The sequence below is a fragment of the Sus scrofa genome, chromosome 7, assembly GCF_000003025.6.
Source record: "Sus scrofa isolate TJ Tabasco breed Duroc chromosome 7, Sscrofa11.1, whole genome shotgun sequence".
NCBI classification, from domain to species: domain Eukaryota; kingdom Metazoa; phylum Chordata; class Mammalia; order Artiodactyla; family Suidae; genus Sus; species Sus scrofa.
This window is the reverse complement of record NC_010449.5, coordinates 52108445-52129771: the sequence shown is the minus strand read 5'-3', so window position 1 is coordinate 52129771 and position 21327 is coordinate 52108445. Positions and strand designations below refer to the sequence as shown.

At 42.6% G+C, this 21327-nt stretch overlaps 1 protein-coding gene across 1 annotated transcript in view; it reads left to right on the top strand.

Annotated features, from left to right (window-relative positions):
• The window catches only part of WHAMM (WAS protein homolog associated with actin, golgi membranes and microtubules), a 31467-nt gene extending 10562 nt beyond the window's left edge, over positions 1-20905 (top strand). The window contains exons 3-10 of the mRNA XM_001927315.5: positions 5147-5297; positions 7414-7583; positions 8461-8626; positions 12406-12590; positions 14305-14391; positions 14595-14690; positions 17254-17731; positions 20118-20905. Coding sequence (XP_001927350.1) covers positions 5147-5297; positions 7414-7583; positions 8461-8626; positions 12406-12590; positions 14305-14391; positions 14595-14690; positions 17254-17731; positions 20118-20425 — 1641 coding nt within the window. The 3' untranslated portion in view covers positions 20426-20905. The remainder of the gene's footprint in view (positions 1-5146; positions 5298-7413; positions 7584-8460; positions 8627-12405; positions 12591-14304; positions 14392-14594; positions 14691-17253; positions 17732-20117) is intronic.

Genomic DNA, 21327 nt, shown 5'->3' with positions numbered 1-21327 from the left:
TCTTGCCCTTTTGGAAGCCTGAGGTCTTCTGCCAGCGTTCAGTAGATGTTCTGTGAGAATCATTTTACATGTAGATGTTCTTTTTTGGTGTATTTGTTGGAGCAGGTGAGCTCCACATCCTGCTCCTCTGCCATCTTGATCTGATCCTCTGATTTATTTATTTATTTATTTTCTTTTGTCCTTTTAGGGCTGCACCCACAGCATATCGAGGTTCCCAGGCTAGGGGTCCAATCGGAGCTACAGCTGCTGACCTACACCACAGCCACAGCAATGCAGGATCCAAGCCGCGTCTGTGACCTACACCACACCTCATGGCAACGCCGGATCCTTAACCTACTGAGCGAGGCCAGGGATCGAACCTACAACCTCATGGTTCCTAGTTGGATTCATTTCCACAGCCCCATGACAGGAACTCCTTTTTATTTATTTATTTATTTTTTTGTTGATTTTTTAAAAAAATATTTTATTACTCAAATGAATTTATCACATCTGAGGTTGTATAATGATCATAACAATCTGATTTCACAGGATTTCCATCCCACATCCCAGGCACATCCCCCCACCCCCCAAACAGTCTCCTCCGGAGACCATAAGTTTTTCAATGTCTGTGAGTCAGCATCTGTTCTGCAAAGAAGTTCATTCTGTCCTTTTTTCAGATTCCACATGTCAGTGAAAGCATTTGATGTTGGTGTCTCATTGTATGGCTGACTTCACTTAGCATGATAGTTTCTATTGCAAAAAATGCTGGTATTTCATTCTTTTTAATGGCTGAGTAATATTCTATTGTGTGTATGTACCACATCTTCTTGATCCACTCCTCTGTCGATGGACATTTAGGTTGTTTCCATGTCTTGGCTATTGTAAATAGTGCTGCAATGAACATTGGAGTACATGTGTCTTTGTGAGTCGTGGTTTTCTCTGGGTAGATGCCCAGGAGTGGGATTGCTGGATCAAATGGTAGTTCTATGTTTAGTTTTCTGAGGCATCTCCATACTGCTTTCCACAGGGGTTGCACCAATTGACGATCCCACCAACAGTGTACTAGGGTTCCTTTTTCTCCACACCCTCTCTAGCACTTATTATTTGTAGACTTTTGGATGATGGCCATTCTGGCTGGTGTAAGGTGGTACCTCAGAGTGGTTTTGATTTGCATCTCTCTAATAATGAGTGATGTTGAACATCTTTTCATGCGTTTTTTGGCCATCTGTATGTCTTCTTTGGAAAACTGTCTGTTTAGATCTTCCGCCCATTTTTTGATGGGGTTGTTTTTTTTTTTTTTTTTTTTTGGTATGGAGCTGCAGAAGTTGTTTATAAATTTTGGAGATTAATCCCTTGTCAGTCGATTCATTTGTGAAGATTTTCTCCCATTCTGTGGGTTGTCTTTTTGTGTTGTTTAGGGTTTCCTTTGCTGTGCAGAAACTTTTAAGTTTGATTAGGTCTCATTTGTTTTATTTTTGTTTTTGTTGTCAATACTCTGATAGGTGGATCTGATAAGATGTTGCTGTTGTTTATGTCAGAGAGTGTTTGGCCTATGTTTTCCTCTAGAAGTTTGATAGTGTCTGGTCTTATATCTAGGTCTTTAGTCCATTTTGAGTTTGTTTTTGTGTATGGTGTTAGAAAGTGTTCTAATTTCATTCTTTTCCATGTGGCTGTCCAGTTTTCCCAGCACCACTTATTGAACAAGCTGTCCTTTCTCCATTGTATATTCTTGCCTCCTTTGTCATAGATTAGTTGGCTGTAGGTGCGTGGGTTTAATTCTGGGCTTTCTATCCTGTTCCACTGATCTATATTTCTATCTTTGTGCCAGTACCATGCGGTTTTGATGACTGTTGCTTTGTAGTATAGTCTGAAGTCCGGGAGCCTGATTCCTCCAGCTCTATTTTTCTTTTTCAGGATGTCTTTGGCTATTCTGAGTCTTTTGTGCTTCCACACAAACTTTAAAATATTTTGTTCCAGTTCTGTGAAAAATGTCCTTGGTAGTTTGATAGGGATTGCATTGAATCTGTAGATTGCCTTAGGTAGTATAGTCATTTTGATAATATTAACTCTTCCAATCCACGAGCATGGTATATCTTTCCACCTATTTGTGTCATCTTTGATTTCTTTCATCAGTGGCTTATAGTTTTCAGAGTATAGGTCTTTTGTCTCTTTAGGTAGGGTTACTCCTAGGTATTTTATTCTTTTGGATGCGATGGTAAATGGGATTGCTTCCCTAATTTCCTTTTCTGCTCTTTCATTGTTAGTATATAGAAATGCCATCAATTTCTGTGTATTGATTTTGTATCCTGCGACTTTGCCAAAGTCGTGGATGAGCTTTAACAGTTTTCTGGTAGAGTCTTTAGGATTCTCTAGGTATAGTATCATGTCATCTGCAGATAGCGATAGTTTTACTTCTTCCTTTCCAATTTGGATTCCTTTTATCTCTTTTACTTCTCTGATTGCTGTGGCTAGGACTTCCAGAACTATGTTGAAGAGTAGTGGCGAGAGCGGACATCCTTGTCTTGTTCCTGATCTCAGCGGGAATTCTTTCAGCTTTTCACCATTGAGAATGACGTTCGCTGTGGGTTTGTCATATATGGCCTTTATCATGTTGAGGTAGTTTCCCGTTATGCCCACTTTCTGAAGGGTTTTTATCAGAAATGGGTGTTGGATTTTGTCAAAGGCGTTTTCCACGTCTATTGAGAGGATCATATGGTTTTTATTCTTCAGTTTGTTAATGTGGTGTATCACACTGATGGATTTGTGGATATTGAAGAACCCTTGCATCCCTGGGATAAATCCCACTTGATCATGATGTACAATCCTTCTAATGTATTGTTGGATGCGGTTTGCTAGTATTTTGTTGAGGATTTTTGCATTGATGTTCATCAGTGAAATTGGCCTGTAGTTTTTTTTGTGGAGTCTTTGTCTGGTTTTGGTACCAGGGTGATGGTGGCCTCATAGAATGAGTTTGGGAGTATCCCTTCTTCTGCAATTTTTTGAAATAGTTTCAGAAGGAGAGGTGTTAGCTCTTCTCTAAATGTTTGATAGAATTCACCTGTGAATTTGTTGATTTATTTTTTAAAGTTCATTTAAAAGGAGGACATTTTACCATCGTCATCTTCTTAAGATTTCCATGGATTTTCGAGGATCAAACACTTTCTTGGCTGATGACTTGTTTTTGATAGGATGTTTTTTACTTTAGCTTATTTTCAGCTTCTAAGGACACATGGGAATTTCTGAGAAATAGGATGAAAATTTAAATAGCAAGGCCCTGGATTGTAATTCACTACATTAAACTTCAGTAAATTTTGTCACCACTCTTATTCCATCCTTGCACATATGCACTCACAACCCCTGCCAGGCTACTGTACTGTAAAAACGGTACCACGTTTAGATGAAATGCATGCCAGCTTAACTTGTGGAAACAGTTCTGTTATTATTTTGAAAGCCTGTTATTTGGATTATCTTTACTTCCTGTATATATTTCTTCCTTTCTTTGGCTGCACCTGTGGCATATGGAAGTTCCTGGGCGAGGGGTCGAATCAAAGGTGCAGCTGCCGGCCTTCATCACAGCCACAGCAGTGCAGGATCCGAGCCACATCTGTGACCTACACCTCAGCTTGCAGCAATGCCGGATCCTTAACCCATTTAGCGAGGCCAAGGATCAAACCCACATCCTCATGGAGATTCCTAAGCCAGGTTCTTCATCCGCTGAGCCACAACAGGAACTCCTATTTTTTTCTTTCTTTAATTAACAGCTTTATTGAGATAGAATTCACAGATCGTACAGTTCACCTATGTAAAGTGTACAGCTCGCTGGTTTTTAGTATATTCAGTGCTGTGCAGCCACCACTAAGTCCTGAACACTTTCATCTCCCTGAAAACAATCCCATACCCATAAACACTCCCTCCCCATTCCATGCTCCCCCATCCCCAGGCATCTACTCAATCTGCTTTCTGCCTCTACATCTCCCTACTCTGGACTTTTCATACTGTCTGGACTCATTTGTGTATGGCTTCTTTTGTGTAGCATCATGTTTTCAAGTCACAGCCATGTCACTGTATATTAGAACTTCATTTTTTTTTCATTGCCTGCTAATATTCATTATATGGATATAGCACATTTTACACATCCATTTAACAGTTGATGGACATGTGGATTTTTCCACTTTTTGGCTATTATCAATGTTGCTATGAACATTTGTGTATGTGGACATATGTATTTCATTTCTCTTGGTTGTATACCTTGGTGTGGAATTGCTGGACCCTGTAGTAACTCTATTTATCCTTTTGAAGAACGGCCAGACTGTTTTCCATAAATGCACCATTTCACATTCCTACCAGCAATAAACAAGGGTTCTGGCTGGTCCACATCATTGTCAACACTTGTTGGCTGTATTTTTACTGTAGTCATCCCAGTGCATGTGAAGTGGTATAACACTGATACACATTTCCCTGATGGCGAGCTTGTGTACATTTCTTATATCACGAAATCATGCTTGGTAGAAGAAGAACTGGATACTAGATGACTATGTGTTAGGTTGTTGTATTACTTATGTCCTTCGGAAGAGAATCATGGTATTGAAAGGCTTCCTGACATGTCCCTAAAATGAGCCACAGCAAGAGCTAACACTTGAGTGCCAAGTACCAGGCTCTAGGCTGAGGGCTTAACAACATAGCTCTCATTCAGTTACTTATTATTATTATTATTATTATTGGCTACACCCTCAGCATACGGAAGTTTCTGGGTCAGGGATGGAATCCAAGCTGCAGCTGCGACCTACACCACAGCTGTGGTGATACCAGATCCTTAAGCCACTGCACCAGGCTTGGGATCAAACCTATGCCGCGACAAGGCCAGATCCTTAACCTGCTGTGCCACAGCAGGAAGTCCTCATGTTTTATTATTAATAGAGAAACATAACTTTCTAGAAAAAGTTATTCAAATAATGCACAGTAAGGTTTTTCTTCTTTGTTTTCCAGAGGATGCCCCCTTTAGAGTCTTGTTCATATTCAGTAGGGACTTAATGAATGAATAAAATTTGGCAAAGTATTAGTGATAAAAGTAGTTGAAATAACCCATGTGACCAGTTTCCTTTCAATTTCTTAGTGGGTCTACATTACTACTCTCTCTAACTAAAACAATCTTTCCTTCTTTCTATAGAAGTCCTTGGATGAGGATGATCTGGGTCCTAAAAGGATCGCTGCCCTGCAGAAGGAAGCCCAAGAATGGACCAGACGTGCTGAAGAAGCTGTAGTGTCTATTCAGGATATTACAGTGAACTATTTTGAAGAAACAGTAGAAGCATTAGCAGGTAATAATTTAAAACGCTGTACTAAAATACATGGAATTTTCATTTTTTTCAAAAAACTTTGAAGGAGTTCCCATTGTGACTCAGCAGTAGCAAAACTGACTAGTATCCACGAGGACACCGGTTCGATCCCTGGCCTTGCTCAGTGGGTTGTTGCTATGAGCTGTGGTGTAGGTCAACAGATGAGGTTTGAATATGGCATTGCTGTGGCCATGGCATAGGCTGGCAGCTGCAGCTCCAATTCAGCCCTTAGCCTGGGAACTTCCATATGCCACAGGTATGGCCGTAAAAAGCAAAAAAAAAAAAAAAAAACCCAAAACGCAAAAACTGAGTGCTTCTTAAGTACCAGATACTCTATTTTCTAGGTATTGGGGATTCAATAGAAGGATAAGCATGAACAGACACTGTACAGCCAAGTGAGATTATATATAATCTTAATTACTATTGTAATAATATATTTTATAATTATAAATATTTAATTATATAAGTATTATATAATTATATAATCTTAATGATATGTTCATTCACTCACATGGAAATTGGCAGTGGCAACAAGTCACAAAGAAGAGCAGCAGGGCTCTGAGAGCCAACGAGAGAGAAATGAGGCTCCAGCAGGGTGTCAGGGAAGTCCTCTGAGACTCGGCCCTTGCCCTGGCATCTGAAGAGTAAATGGAAGCCGAGAGAGCAAAAGAGTGAAGGAGTGTTCCAGGCAGGAGAGGAGCCTTTCCGAGGCCCTCTGGTTTGAGCAGCTTACGGAAAGCCCACGGGCTGGCACATGGTACAGGCATGCCCCATTTGGCTGCACTGCATTATTGCACTTCGCAGGCATTATGTTTTTCACAAATTGAAGGTCTGTGACTATCCTACATTGAGCAAGTCTATTACAAAGTAGCAAGTGCAGTTTTTCCAGCAGCACTGGCTCGCTTCATGTCTTTGTCATGATTTGGTAATTCTCATATTTCATACTTTCCCATTATTACTATATTTTTATGGCAAGCTGCGATTAGTGATCTTTTGTTATTCAAAATGATATGTTATTCCAAAAATGCTGTTTAGACATAGTGCTATTGCACACTTACTAGACCGCAGTATAGTGTAAACATCATTTTTATATGCAACAGGGAACCAAAAAATTCACATGACCCGCTTTATTATAATGCTTGCTTTATTGTGGTGGTCTGGAACTCAACCTGCATGCTCTCCCTTGTGCGTCCGTATGGATAATGCAGTGTGGGACAGGCTGGTGAGATGGGCAGGGATGGGACCATGGGGTCCTGGGCGCTGGGGTGAGGGACTTGTGTGTTATCCAAAATCATTGCTGATAGCAGCCTCAAGTAGAAATAACTTATTGTCAAATTATAGCAATTCACAAAATGGAATACCATTTAGCTATTTAGCATGATTCTCTGTATCTGTCTTTATGAATGGCAAGAGTTCCATGATATATTCAATGAAATAAAAACAAGACATAAAGCAGAATGATGACCTGGTGGGGTTTGGGGTTTCTGGTTTTTTTTGTCGCAGTGGCGGGAGTCAGCCAAACTCTCTATATCACCCAGTCTGTCTAGTAGAGACAGAAACAGTCTAGAAGCATATGCACCAAAATGTACAAAGCAATTGCTTTAAGTGAGATTCCTGGTTTATTGTTTTCTTATTTTTAAAATGAAGTATCTAGGGGTTCCTGATGTGCTGCGGTGGAAACGAATCTGACTAGTATCCATGAGGATGCAGGTTCAATCCCTGGCCTCGCTCAGTGGGTCAGGGATCTGGAGTTGCCATGAGCTGTGTTGTAGGTCACAGACACAACTTGAATCTGGCGTTGCTGTGGCTGTGGTGTAGGCCAGCAGCTGTGGCTTCAATTCAGCCCCTAGCCTGGGAACTTCCATATGCCATGGTGTGGCCCTAAAAGCAAAAAAAAAAAAAAAAAATGTATCTAAAATTTTATACCAGTGGTCATGTATTATTTTTGTGACAGTAAAAAGCCACTAAAATACAACCATTTTTCTTTTTAAAAAGATGTTTTACAGGTAATATGGGAGGCAATAAAGAATTAGTCCAGGATATATTTTTCTCTTTAATGAGTTGTAATTGTTTTATTTTATTAATTACAATCCAACAGGAATGCAGAAACAAATGGCACAAGATGAGAAGAGATTTGGCCAGGCTGCTTGGGCCACAGCCACTCCCAGGTTAGAAAAACTCAAGCTGATGTTGGCTCGGGAGACACTGCAGCTCATGAGAGCTAAAGAGTTGTGTTTAAATCACAGAAGAGCTGAAATTCAGGGAAAGGTGAGGCAAAGATAAATGAAACTTTGTTTTAAAAATACTTGTATTTATTTTTAATTTTTTTTTTTTGTCTTTTTTTTTTTTTTTGTCTTTTGTCTTTTTAGGGCCGCACCCACGGCATATGGAGGTTCCCAGCCTAGGGGTCGAATCAGAGCTACAGCTGCCAGCCACAGCCACAGCCACAGCCACGCAGGATCTGAGCCACGTCTGCAACCTACACCACAGCTCATGGCAACACCGGATCCTTAACCCACTGAGCAAGGCCAGGGATTAAACCTGAGTCCTCATGGATCCTAGTCAGATTCGTTTCCGCTGAGCCACGACGGGAACTCCATAAAAAATACACTTTTATTTTAGGTAGCACCTTTCTTTCTAGGCACAGCAGTAGATGAGAATTTAGAGATTGTGGAAGGTTGGCCATGAAGTTTCCTTTTGGTCAAAATGTCTGAAATATTGTAGGATTCATTTGATGGTAACATTGAGCTCAGTCCTGAAGCAGGTAATGTATTTTAAAATCAGTCAAGCCATGTTTTCAGCACAGCTTTAGAATGATCAATGAGACGCTTCATCCTAGGATCTGCACTTAATTTTTTTTCCTATAACATTATGACTTTAAAACAGAAAACATAAGTACAGTGAGTGCCATTTATTTTTCTCAAAACCTAAGTCTTGTCATGTTTCAAGGATGAGATAAAATATTTGTGACAAATGTTGAAGGCATTTTTATTCCATTAACGTGAAATGGAAAAGTGTTTCTTTTCTATTTGCTTTTGTAATATTTGATACTACGTGAGGAATAGAAAATAATTTGAATGCTCATAAAGTTTGCCTTGAATGTACTAATTATTTTAACTTGCTCTTATTTTTTCCTGAAAACAAGATGGAAGATCTTCCAGAACAAGAAAGAAAAAAAAATGTGGTAGATGCATTAGAAATACAGTATTATGAAGTTCAATTAGAACTCTATGAGGTTAAATTTGAGATATTAAAATATGAAGAAATACTGCTTGTTACCCAGTTGGACTCTACTAAAAGACTCATAAAAGGTAAACTTTTTATTTATTTATTTATTTATTGGCCAAACCCAGAGTATGTGGAAGTTCCCAGGCCAGGGGTCCAACCCACACCACAGCAGTGACAATGCCAGATACCTAACAATGAGACCATCAGGAAACTCCAAAATTTATATTTAAGTGTATATATTAATATGTTTACACATTCAAGGACCTACAGACCACATTATCAGTTATCTTGTATATGGTCTAAAACATCTATTGAAATTTTCTAAACAAAGTTTCCCTTCCATATTTTTATTATTCAAATAATATATTCATTGGTAAACACACAGCAAAGCAGAGGAAAACTCGTATTACCCCAGTTCTGTTATCTAGAGATATTTAAGCTCTATAGCTTTGTAGCCTTTTTTTGGTATGCTGATGTTTATAAATAAATATCTATTGATTTTTTTTAAATCCCAAACTGTATATCCTGTACAGTAACCTCTTTTTTATTTAATACGTAATAATCATCTTTTCATTTCAGTGAGTAATAAAAACCACAGACATTTTAATGGCTGCATAGTATTCCATTATATGGATAGCCTGGGATTTCTAGTTTTTCACTGTTGTGAATAGCAGTATAGTCAAGAACCTTCCTTTACACATGTCTTTGGGTACAGGATAGATTATTTCTTTGGAATAAATTTCTAAAGATGGAATCAGGTCAAGGACATGATTTTACGTTTTGACACATACCTGTTGACACTACAGCCATAATGTGATAGACATTTCTGAACTTTTTTTTTTTTTTTTTTGTCTTTTTGCCATTTCTTGGGCCGCTCCCGCGGCATATGGAGGTTCCCAGGCTAGGAGTCTAATCAGAGCTGTAGCCGCCAGCCTGCACCAGAGCTACAGCAATGCGGGATCCGAGCCACGTCTGCGACCTACACCACAGCTCATGGCAACGCCAGATCGTTAACCCACTGAGCGAGGCCAGGGATGGAACCTGAAACCTCATGGTTCCTAGTCAGATTCATCAACCACTGCGCCACTACAGGAACTCCGATATTTCTCAACTCTTAATATCTTCTGATTTCTAAAGTTCATACTACATGTCTCTCTAGATAGGTTGTATAAAATGACACTCCCATCAGCAGATTATGAAAATATGTTTCCCTGTACTTATTCATTTAAATTCTTGACTATTTGATAGGGGGGGAAAATGGCATCTTCTAATTTTCATTTATTTGATTACAAGTGATGTTGAAGCAGTTTTGTGTGTTTACGGGCCATTGCACTTCTTTTATTCACTGCCTGCTCATGGTCTTTGCCCATTTTTCATTGGAACATTCCCTTTCTATATTAGAGATATTATTGTTATCTGTCATGAGCTGCAAATAATTTCTCTTGTTGTTTGCTTTTTCTTGTCTTGTAGAATTTTTTTTTTTTTTTTTTTTTTTTTTTGTCTTTTTGCGATTTCTTGGCCGCTCCCACGGCATATGGAAGTTCCCAGGCTAGGGGTCCAATGGGAGCTGTAGCTGCTGCCTACACCACAGCCATAGCAATGCAGGATCTGAGCCAAGTCTGCAACCTACACCACAGTCCATGGCAATGCCAGATCCTTAACCCACTGAGCAAGGGCAGGGATCGAACCCGCAACCTCATGGTTCCTAGTCAGATTTGATAACCACTGAGCCTCGACGGGAACTCCAGAAATATTTAATTTTTATGACATCACTTCTATCAGTCTTTGTGCTTTGGTGTTACACTTCCTTATCCCACGATTGTAACAGTATTGTGTTTTGTTTTAGTATTTTTTTTATGATTTTGATCTTAAAAACATTTAGTTCTTTCATACAGGTGAAATTTATTTTCATGTGGGTAGGAATCTTTTCCCCCCAAATTGTTAGCAGTCCCAATCCACTGATTTTAAAAATATTTCCCCCATTGCTTTGATTTGTTACCTGTCTCATACCCAGAATTATCATATTTATTTTGATCTATTTATGAACTGTTATTTTCATTGATTTGTGAGTGGCTTCTGGTGCAGGTATCATGCCATTCCTATCACTGTACCTTAAAGGTACTTTTTTTTTTTTTTTTTGCTTTTTAGGGCCGCACCTGCAGCATGTGGAGGTTCCCAGGCTAAGGGTCAAATCTGAGGTACATTTTAATATCTGATGAAGCAAGTATTTCCTTCATTATTCTACTTTGCCATAAGTTTTCTGACCTTTCTCACTCCTTTATTCTTCCAGATGAACTCTAGAATCATTTTGACAAGTTCAGTACAAAAAACCAGAAACTCGAAATTTTTATTGGAATTGTGCTTAAAGTTAGTGGTTAATTTGGGGAGAATTGCCATCCAAGAACATGGTATGTCTCTCCATTCACTTAAGTGGTTTTTTTTCCCCCCTAAGTTTCCTCCAAGTTTAAAACTTTTCTTCATGTAGATCCTGAACATTTAATTTAGTCCTAGGTATTCAAAAAAAATTTTTTTAAGTAGTTTCAGGTTATAAGCCTTTTGCATATTTAGGGAAAAAAATGTATTAGAAAAAAGTTAATCTCGAAGGATGCATGCCACAACTGTTCATGTTTTTCCTCTGGGAATAAGACTCCAAAGAACTGGTGAGAGAGGAAGAAAATTTCACTTTTTATTTTGTGTACTGCTTGAATTGTTAGGGCTCGAGGTGTTACAATTAGCATGTTGTTTTAAAAAAAAGTCCATATGTAATCAGGATTAAATATTGCTGAGGCACCTTAATGATACATTGCTGATAGAAGGGAAGCTGACTTTCTGGAGGAGGGTGATTTGATAGTCCTCGAGAGCCTTAAATATTCATCTGGTAAGGAAGTAGTAAAGAATGAACACAAAGGTTTATATTCAGAGATGTTCATCACAGTGAAATCAGTAATAATGGAACACTGGAACGTACTAACAGAGGGCACGTAAATTCAACAATACTGTGTTGCCATTAAAATTCCATTACATGGAAGATTTTTTCTGAGAACTCTGTTGACATGAGTAGCTATAAAGGTGTGTGTGTGTCTGTGTACATATACATACATACATACAGACGTTAGTCACAGTTCTCTCTGGGTAATGGGAATATAAGGATCTTTAATTTTCCTTACATTAAAAAAATTATGCATTACTTTTGAACACACCATTTTTTAAAAAATCATTGTTTCTAGCAGAAAGGCAGATATCATATGATATCACTTGTATGTGAAATCTAAAATATGACACAAATGAATACATCTACAAAAAGAAACAGACTCAACAGATGTAGAGGACAGACTTGTTGCCAAGGGGGAGGAGGTGGGGCGGGGGGGCGGGGAGAATTGGGAGTTTGGGATTAGCAGGTGCAAACTATATGATGGATAAACAACAAGGTCCTGCTGTATAGCACAGGGAACTATAGTCCATATCCTGTGGCAAATTATAATGGAAAAGAATGTGAAAGAGAATATACATACATACATACATATATATATATATATAACTGAATCACTTTGCTGGACAGCAGAAATTAACACAACATGGTGAATCAACTCTACTTCAGTAAACATTTTAAAAATCATTGTTCCTAGGGAGTATCCATTGTGGTGCAGTGGAAACAAACCTGACTAGCTAGTATCCATGAGGACATGGGTTCGATCCCCGGCCTCGCTCAGTGGGTCGAGAATCTGGTGCATGGCTGTGGCTGTGGCTGTGGTGAAGATCGGCAGCTGTAGCTCTGATCAGACCCCCCAGCCTGGGAACTTCCATATGCTGCAGGTGTGGCCCTAAAAAGAGAAAAAGGAAAAATAAAAATCACTGTTTCTAGATAAACAGGATGAAGTTGTCTACTATGATTCGTGTGAAAGTCCGGAGGAACTTAAAGTCATTGATCACGTCCTGGGACTGCGGGAGGAGAACTTGGAGGTGAAGGAACTCCGCCGGCAGTGCCAGCAGCTGGAATCTAAACGGGGCAGGATCTGTGCCAGAAGAGCCTGTCTCAGGAGCAGAAGGGTAGGAGCCCAGGGCAGCCCTCCTTGCTTACCCCTCTGGGCTTTTCTTTGATGAAAGATAGAGGTCTTGAAAAGAAGTCATTAATTGTGTGTGTGTTTCTGTAGATACCAGGGGCTACGATGGAAGTGTATTTATTTATTTATTTATTTATTTATTTTGTCTTTTGTCTCTTTTTGTTGTTGTTGTTGTTGTTGTTGTTGTTGTTGCTGCTATTTCTTGGGCCGCTCCGGCGGCATATGGAGGTTCCCAGGCTAGGGGTCCAATCAGAGCTGTAGCCACCGGCCTACGCCAGAGCCACAGCAACGCGGGATCCGAGCCGTGTCTGCGACCTACACCGCAGCTCACGGCAACGCCGGATCCTTAACCCATTGAGCAAGGGCAGGGACCGAACCCGCAACCTCATGGTTCCTAGTCGGATTCGTTAACCACTGCGCCACGACGGGAACTCCGGAAGTGTATTTAAATTGTTCTTCTTCAGAAGATTCTTTTTCCTTCTGAGTTTAAGCATTTACCATAATCTTTAGATTTTCATTAATTCTTTCAACAACTGTTTACTGAATGCCTGTTACATAGGTATTTTCAAAACCACAATAGGTAGAAACTTCTAATCTGAATACATGCTAAAATTGTATTGTAAATTGTCGATTATAAAATGTTAGAGATAATACTCAGCTTATCTCAATCCTTGTATTTGGTGAGTGGTTTTTCTCCTTAATTTTTGGAAACTCCATGATTACATAAGAAGGTAACATACTAAAATGGGTAAGCATAACTGTGATAGAGTTTTTAACATAATTTTTCAGGTATTGTATGTCGATTTGTTTATGGTAATATTTAGAACATGGGAAATGTGTTTAACACAACTGCTTTGAGAAGTTCCCCTTCTGGTACAGTGAAAAAGAATCCGATTAGTATCCATAAGGACGTGGGTTCGATCCCTGGCCTTGCTCAGTGGGTTAAGAATCCAATGTTGCCGTGAGCTGTGGTATAGGTCACAGATGAGGCTAAGGATCCTGCGTTGCTGTGGCTGTGGTGTAGGCTGGCAGCTGTAGCTCTGATTCACCCCTAGGCTGGGAGCCTCCATATGCCATGGGTGCGGCCCTAAAAAGCAATAAAAATAAAAATGAAACAACTGTACTGAGGAACTCCTGCTGTGGCACAGCTGGTTAGAGATCCTGCAAGGTCTCTGGAGTGGCTAGAGTTGCTACTGAGGCACAGGTTCAATCCCCGGCCAGGCGCAATGGGTTAAAAGGATTTGGTGTTGCTGTAGCTGTGGCATAGGTCACTGGCCTGGGAACTTTCAGTGCCACCAGTGTGGCCATATAAACAAACAAGGAAACTGCATTGAAACATATTCTTAGGCTACATCCCACTTAAGAATGTGGAGCTGCCTGTGTATCGTCTCATTTCCACTTAGTTGGAGGGTTTGCGTTTTCACCTCTCTGCAAGCACTACATGCCAGCTGCAGCTCTCCTGACTGGGGACAGGGGACCCTTGTAAGCACCCCATCAGCCCATATAACATGACAGAGGAGGTGGACCCACTGAGCCACACTAATGCCTATTAATAAATGCCTTATACTAGAGCCCAGGTGCAGTGCTTTTTGTTCTTTTAACCTTTTATGCTGTAGCCCATGCTAACATTAAAAACCTTTGTAGTGTTCAGTTTATAACCATGTAAAAATCAGATCTATGAAACTGTATTATTCCACCAGGATCAATGCAAAGAAAATCATCGACTGAGACTGCAACAGGCTGAAGAAAGTATAAAATATTTTCATCAGCATCACAGTGTCCAGAGGGTGAGTGGTTGAAGAAAAATGTTTTCTATTTGCAGAACGTGACCCACTGGCTTAAGTTTGTGCTCCCCTGGCCCGTCAGCCTCCGTCCCGGGGGGAATGCTAGAGTCCAGCCCTGCAGACCGGTGGGGAGCAGGTCAGGTTATGGTCCCTCTCTTTCTCAAGACGCTTGAGAAATTTACAAGTGTATCTTTGCTTAAACATAGAAAAGAGACAACAAAAAAGAAGAGGAGCAAAAGAAAAAAGAGTGGATAAATCAAGAACGCCAGAAGACACTCCAACGATTGAGAGCCTTTAAGGAGGTGAGTTCCAGAGGTAATCACTTCACCTCCATTTTCTGGAGAAATAAATGAAGATCACCCATGCCAAGAGAAATGTATAAAGGATTAGGAACAGATAATTTGGAACATAAAATGTTCCCCAAATGCCATTATTTGTAAGTAAAAAACAAAAATTACAGAATTCCCGATGTGGCTCAGTGGTAATGAACCCGACTAGTATGCATGAGGACATGGGTTTGATTCCTGGCCTTGCTCAGTGAGTTAAGGATCTGGTGTTGCCATGAGCTGTGGTGTAGGCTGTTGGCTACAGCTCCGATTCAACCTCCAGTCCTGGAACCTCCATATGCCGTGCGTGTGGCCTTAAAAAGCAAAAAAAAAAAAAAAAAAAAGTAACATTAAACTTGTTGAATATGAAACATAGAGCTGTTCTCTTCACACACCCTCAACACACACCTTCACACTGACTCAACCGCACCCGCCCAGAGATAATTCTGGGATGAGGCATTGGAGGTGTGCTGTGCGATTCCAGCAAGCAAAATCAGGGCCGCTGGAGTGAATACATCATGACCTGTCGAGTCATCTTGTCTTCTGATAGGCTTTCTACTCTGACCACTGCTGTACACTGGGCACTGGGCTAGACACTTACATTCATTCTCACTTGATTTTTTTTTTTTTTTTTTTTTTTTGCCTTTTAATGGTCCCACTCACAGCATATGGAGGTTCCCAGGCTAGGGGTCTCATCGGAACTACAGCTGCCGGCCTGCGCCAGAGCCACAGCAACCCAGGATCTGAGCCATGTCTGAGACCTACACCCCAGCTCACGGCAACACTGGATCCTTAACTCACTAAGCGAGGCCAGGGATGGAACCCGAAACCTCACGGTTCCTAGTTGGATTCATTTCCACTGTGCCATGATGGGAACTCTGGTTCTCACTTAATTCTTAAGCAACCTTGTGAGATGTCATCACCACTACTTGAAAGATGAGTAACCAACTCTCAGAGGGCTGCACAGCTCAGCTGGGGATATACAGAGCCTGGTCTAATGTCAGAGCCAGAGCAGAGATGCTCCAACCCGGGCAGTCCAGCAGAAGTCCCGCTGGAGCATCTAAAAAATACTCATGCCCCACCTCTGAGATTCTAGTTGTCCCAGGTGTTGGCCACGGGTGTGATGGAAGTGGGAAGAGTGAACTGAAGGGGAGCTGCATGGACACCAGAGGGGGGAAGTAGATGGTGACGTGCTGGTCAACTGTCACCAGGTTAATTAGTGCAGTGGAGTCAGTGTTGGGGGGAAGGGATTCAGGGGATGCAAGACCGGCTCCAGAGCACTGAGCTGCTCAGAGCAGTGAGGGACCTTCAAACAGAGACAGTGTGTAGATGACAGACTCGGCTGCCTCAGTGCTCAACAGACAGGAGCAAGTTGACCTCAAATTGGTTTAAGTTTGCAGTTTTTTTGGTCCATGGAGGTATGGAGATTAGATCTTTGTAAGTTAGGTTTTTCTTTAGCAGATAATACCTGAGAGAGCAGAACTTTTGCAACTCACATGTTGTCTTTTTTTTTTTTTTTTTTTTTAGGGCCACACCTGCAGCATATGGAGGCTCCTAGGCTAGGGGTCCATTCGGAGCTGTAGCCGCCGGCCTACACCACAGCCACAGCAATGTGGGATCCGAGCTGCATCTTCGACCTACACCACAGCTCACAGCAACGCTGGATCCTTAACCCACTGAGAGAGGCCAGGGATGGAACCCTCATGCTCCAGGATACTAGTCGGGTTCGTTAACCACTGAGCCATTACTCTAAACCTAAAAATTAGAGAAACACCCATAATTCTGGTTTTAACTGTCACTTTGAAATCCACACTGCTGGCATCTTTCACAGATCTGAATACATGGTTTTACATTTGACACTAGGTCATCTGAATATTTTAAGGATGTTTCATAGATATTTTGTATATATAATGATTGTGATGACTGCGTAATAACTTTAAGTAAATGCACTATAATCTTTTTTTTTTTTAACTAACTTCCTATCATCTAACTTTGGTTTGATTTTTTCATACTAAAAATATGAATGTTTTCAAAATTCCCGTTATGGCTCAGCGGCTAACGAACCCGACTCGCATCCATGAGGACTCGAGCTCGACCCCTGGCCTCGCTCTGTGGGTTAAGGATCCAGCATTGCCATGAGTTGTGGTGTAGGTCACAGAGGCGGCTTGGATCCCACATTGCTGTGGCTGTGGTGTAGGCCAGCGTCTACAACTCCAGTCGGATCCCTAGCCTGGGAACCTCCACATGCCGCAGGTGCAGCCCTAAAAAGACAGAAAGATAAAAAATGAATATTTTCATCTGTATGTATCCTTTCATATATTTACTTTATTACAGAGAAAATGTTACCTGAAGGGATATGAATGCTTATTCCTTTATATACAGATTTAGGAGCAAGGGTGGTTGTGAAAAGTGAGAAGGGGCCACTTTGTGAATTAGAGCCACCCATTCACAGAAACTGCACTGTGAGTTTATAGAAGGCGTCACCGTTTCGATGGTTTGCATTGGTGGCAAGCTTCTCACGACAGTTTCTCATTTTCAGAGATGTCCGGGTCGGACTGCAGTCAAGGCCTCTCGCTCACAACCTGTGGCTCCACACCTGGCAGGTGGACTTCCCCAGCAGGTGTCCCCACCGCCTTCTCAGATGGCGGCAGTAATCCATCCGTCCTCTAGGAAAAGCACACGGGCTCCCTCGCCCCCAGTTAGTAACGTAACCCCAGAGGGTCAAGACTGTGCTGGAAACATCCCTGTCCAGATTTTTGTCCCAGTTGGTGACCAGACACACTTCAAACCCAGTGAGGAGCTGTCACTGCCTCCATCGCCTCTGCCTCCGCCACCGCCGCCACCACCACCACCACCACCGCCTCCACCCCTCCCTGCTCGGCCCTTTTCTTCTCAACCTGCAAATCATCGGGATTTCCACTTCAGGACTTCAGTGAGTGATGAGCAGCCACTTCCTCTTGTGTGTGAATCGCCCACTCAGAGCCTGCCTGGTTCCTCAGACAGTTTGAACTGCCCAGGTAATCCACGGGACTGTTGCTGCTCACCACGGGTGGTTGAGCGGTTCAGGCATTCTAGCTTCAGAAGCCGTCTTCAAATCAAAATCTCCAGAATTCTCCACAATCTTAAAATGTTCCAGTATTTGTTCCCTTAAGTATTGCTCTTTAGTTGTAGCAACTAAATCTGACTTTGATAAATGCTAATGCATCTTGAAGAAACATCTCTATACATTGAAAGGTTCCATGACTTGGGATCTCTGAGGCAGTTAAAGAATGGACCTAGTTCAGGTTCTTAAGACTCTTTGATTTCTGCCATTGGAACATGTTTCAGTGTTGCTTTGAAGTAAGCTTACTGTTGCATCTTTGAGTCCTTTACACAATGAAACTTTTGCTCTTTCCCCCCCCCCCTTTATGGCTGCACCTGCAGCATATGGAAGCTCCCAGGCTTAGGGGTAAAATCAGAGCTGTAGCTGCTGGTCTACCGTACACCCACAGCAACGTGGGATCCTTAACCCACTGATCAAGACCAGGGATGGAACCCATGTCCTCATGGATACTAGTCAGGTTTGTTAACCACTGAGCCACGGCGGGAATTCCTACACTTATTCTAAAGACTAGGCCTGAGTAACTCCACCTGGAACACGCAAGGAGACTGTGCTAGGTGATGTGACTTATGTAACGGTTCCAAACTGTGGTTCTGTTTAATGCATATTCTGGTTATTCTGAGTTCAAGGTTTCACTGTACCTAGAACAAATGAAAATGTCCACACTATTAGGTGGGGACCACAGGGTTTATAGCAAAACATCGTGTAAATGATAAAGTGAGGGCTCACGGGCCTGGGCCTAGCTGAGAGATGGGGTGTGGCAGGTCTCTGTGGGGCACCTGGTCAGCTCACACACACACTGCCTCACTTCACTGGAAAGAGGAAGACAGTGTGAATTGTGAATTAGCACCACAACATGCCCCTGACGGTGAAACTTGGTATCGTAAACACAGGTTACAGCCTAACATCCAAAGTGTTTTGTGGCGTTCCCGTCGTGACTCAGTGGAAACGAATGCAACTAGGAACCATGAGGTTGCCGGGTTTGATCCCCGGCCTCGCTCAGTGGGTTAAGGATCCGGTGTTGCCGTGAGCTGTGGTGTAGGTTGTAGACGTGGCTCGGGGCTGTGGCGTATGGGCGGCTGTAGCTCCCATTCGACCCCTAGCGCGGGAACCTCCATGTGCTCTGGGAGCAGCCCCTGAAAAGCCAAAAAAAAAAAAGCCTTTCAGTCCAACTCAGAAATGACTATTCACCTTGAAGCCTCACCCGGGAGTTCTCTCGGTTAGTGGCCAGTCACCCCTGTCTCCAGCAGGTGGTCATGGATTCTACCCGTTCACGGGTACGTGCCAAAGTGAAAAATAGCTTCTCCCCACCAAGCCTTAAAACTCTGATCTCCTTTGTGTTTTGGCAGCATTTCACACCCTCAAAAATAGAACACGTAAGTTACCTCAGGGTAATGTAGGTGGAATTAAACACACTGTATATGAAAGACGTGCAGACCCCCCCCCAATCAGGCTCACTGAGCTGCTGATTAAAGTTTGACTTTAAGCCTTTTCATGTGTGGAAACCTGCTCCCTTGGCTGTCACAGAACGAGTTAGCACTGATTAATCATCCAAGACTGGAGTTAGAGAAATACAGTGGGTACATTAAAACAGAAACTTTAAGTGGGAAGAGAAATGGAGGATGACAGTTTCAGACGTGTCAGGGCACCATGGCTTGGATCACTAACACCCAGGTATTGAGAACTATCTTCAAGGTCACACGAAAAGATGCCAACACCTGTATCTTGAAAAACAGCCATGCCAACAGAAAGCGTACTGGCCTATTTGTCTTTTAGGGCCGCACCTGAGGCTTATAGAGGTTCCCAGGCTAGGGGTCGAATCAGAGCTACAGCTGCCAACCTACACCACAGCCACAGTAACACGAGATCTGAGCCACATCTGCAACCTACACTACAGCTCACAGCAATGCCAGATCCTTAACCCACTGAGTGAGGCCAGGGATCGAACCCTCATCCTCATGGATCCTACTTGGGTTCATTACCGCTGAGCCACGACAGGAACTCCAAGGTGTACTGACTTTTGAGTGTGCCTGTGAGTTGCCATGGATTTGAGGAAACAAAAAGGAAATTAAGTGGTGGAGGTAAACTATAGGCGATTAAACGACCCTGGATTCAAACAGGGAGCTGCGGGCCCACCTTTCCAGCTGGTAATCACGGCACCTGTTCAGTGGAATGAGGATGATATGTTTAAATCAGGGCGTTACCCGACGGGTGACCTCACACCTTTGGGGGATGCAAAAATGTCTCGACATCCCCGGGAGAGAGAATGATCTTGACTCCTTGCTCTGTTGGCTCCTTTTCAGGCTCGATGGACCAAGTGCTGGCCTCCTTACGGCACGGCAGAGCCCCCCTCCGGAAGGTGCAGGCGCCCACTCTGCCCCCTCCCCACACCTCAGTCAATGAGCACATTCTGGCCGCCATAAGGCAGGGGGTCAAGCTGAAGAAGGTTCACCATGACCTTGGCCTGAGCCCCAGCAGGAAACCCACCAGCGACCTGGAGAGGAGCATCAAGGCGGCGCTCCAGAGAATCAAGCGCGTGTCCGCCGACTCGGAGGAGGAGGAGGACGAGGAGGAGGAGGATGAGCAGGGCCCCGGCGACTGGGACCATTAGCCCTCCTCCTCCTCCGGGGCCCCAGGCCTGTTCCAGAAAAGTGTGCCAACGGAATGCTGGCAGACTGGCCACACGGCACCCCGAAAGTGTGGCAGGGCTCAGTGTGAGACGCTGCAGCTTTATTTAGCGCTGTGGCTCTTAGCGTCAGGGATGGAGGGAGAGAGGCTGTGCCTTCACACAGCTGAGGACCCTTAGCGGGCACGGCTGGCCTGAGAAAATGGTAGTCACTGCTCACCATGGATAATCGAGACTCATTCCCTTATTCTGAAAAACGTTTACACTGCTGCGGAAAACAGCACTACTGACCGTGCCTCCCGAGCGTGTGCAGTGGTGTCCTCAGATTTAAAGGTTTAAATGTGAATGTTATTTTAATAATAGAATAAACTGCTTATAAGCAGGCCTTTAAATATTTTAAATGAAAATGTATTTTATGTATCAAGCACTATACAAACTCATAATAAAGAACTCTTTCTAATGTCACTCATGTGGAAATGAAACCTATGGCAACACAGCTGTCCCTGCCTTGGGACAGTTTTTGAAGTTTTCAGCTCCACGTTCATTTAAGCAAATACTCAGGGTAGAGGAATAGCAACTGAAGTCTCAGGCTGGAAATTGGTTCTCCTCCTTGCTTTGTGTTAAAAGTAGGAAAGGAGACGAGACCAATCCAAGGCAGGCTACCCGTTCCTCAAACTGTCCAAAGCAGCCCCACTGGCCAGATCATCCTCAGTCTTGCCTCGCCAGTCCTAGGTTTCCCCAGAACAGGATGAATCCATCCTCCTATGTTTCCAAAGAGAAGTTGTCATAGACCAAACCCTTCCTACTTCCTCTTCCCTCTTCTTCGCTGACTCTGAGGGGCCTCAGCGGGTGTAGCTGGGAGGGGTCTGGGTGCTTCTTCGGCAGCT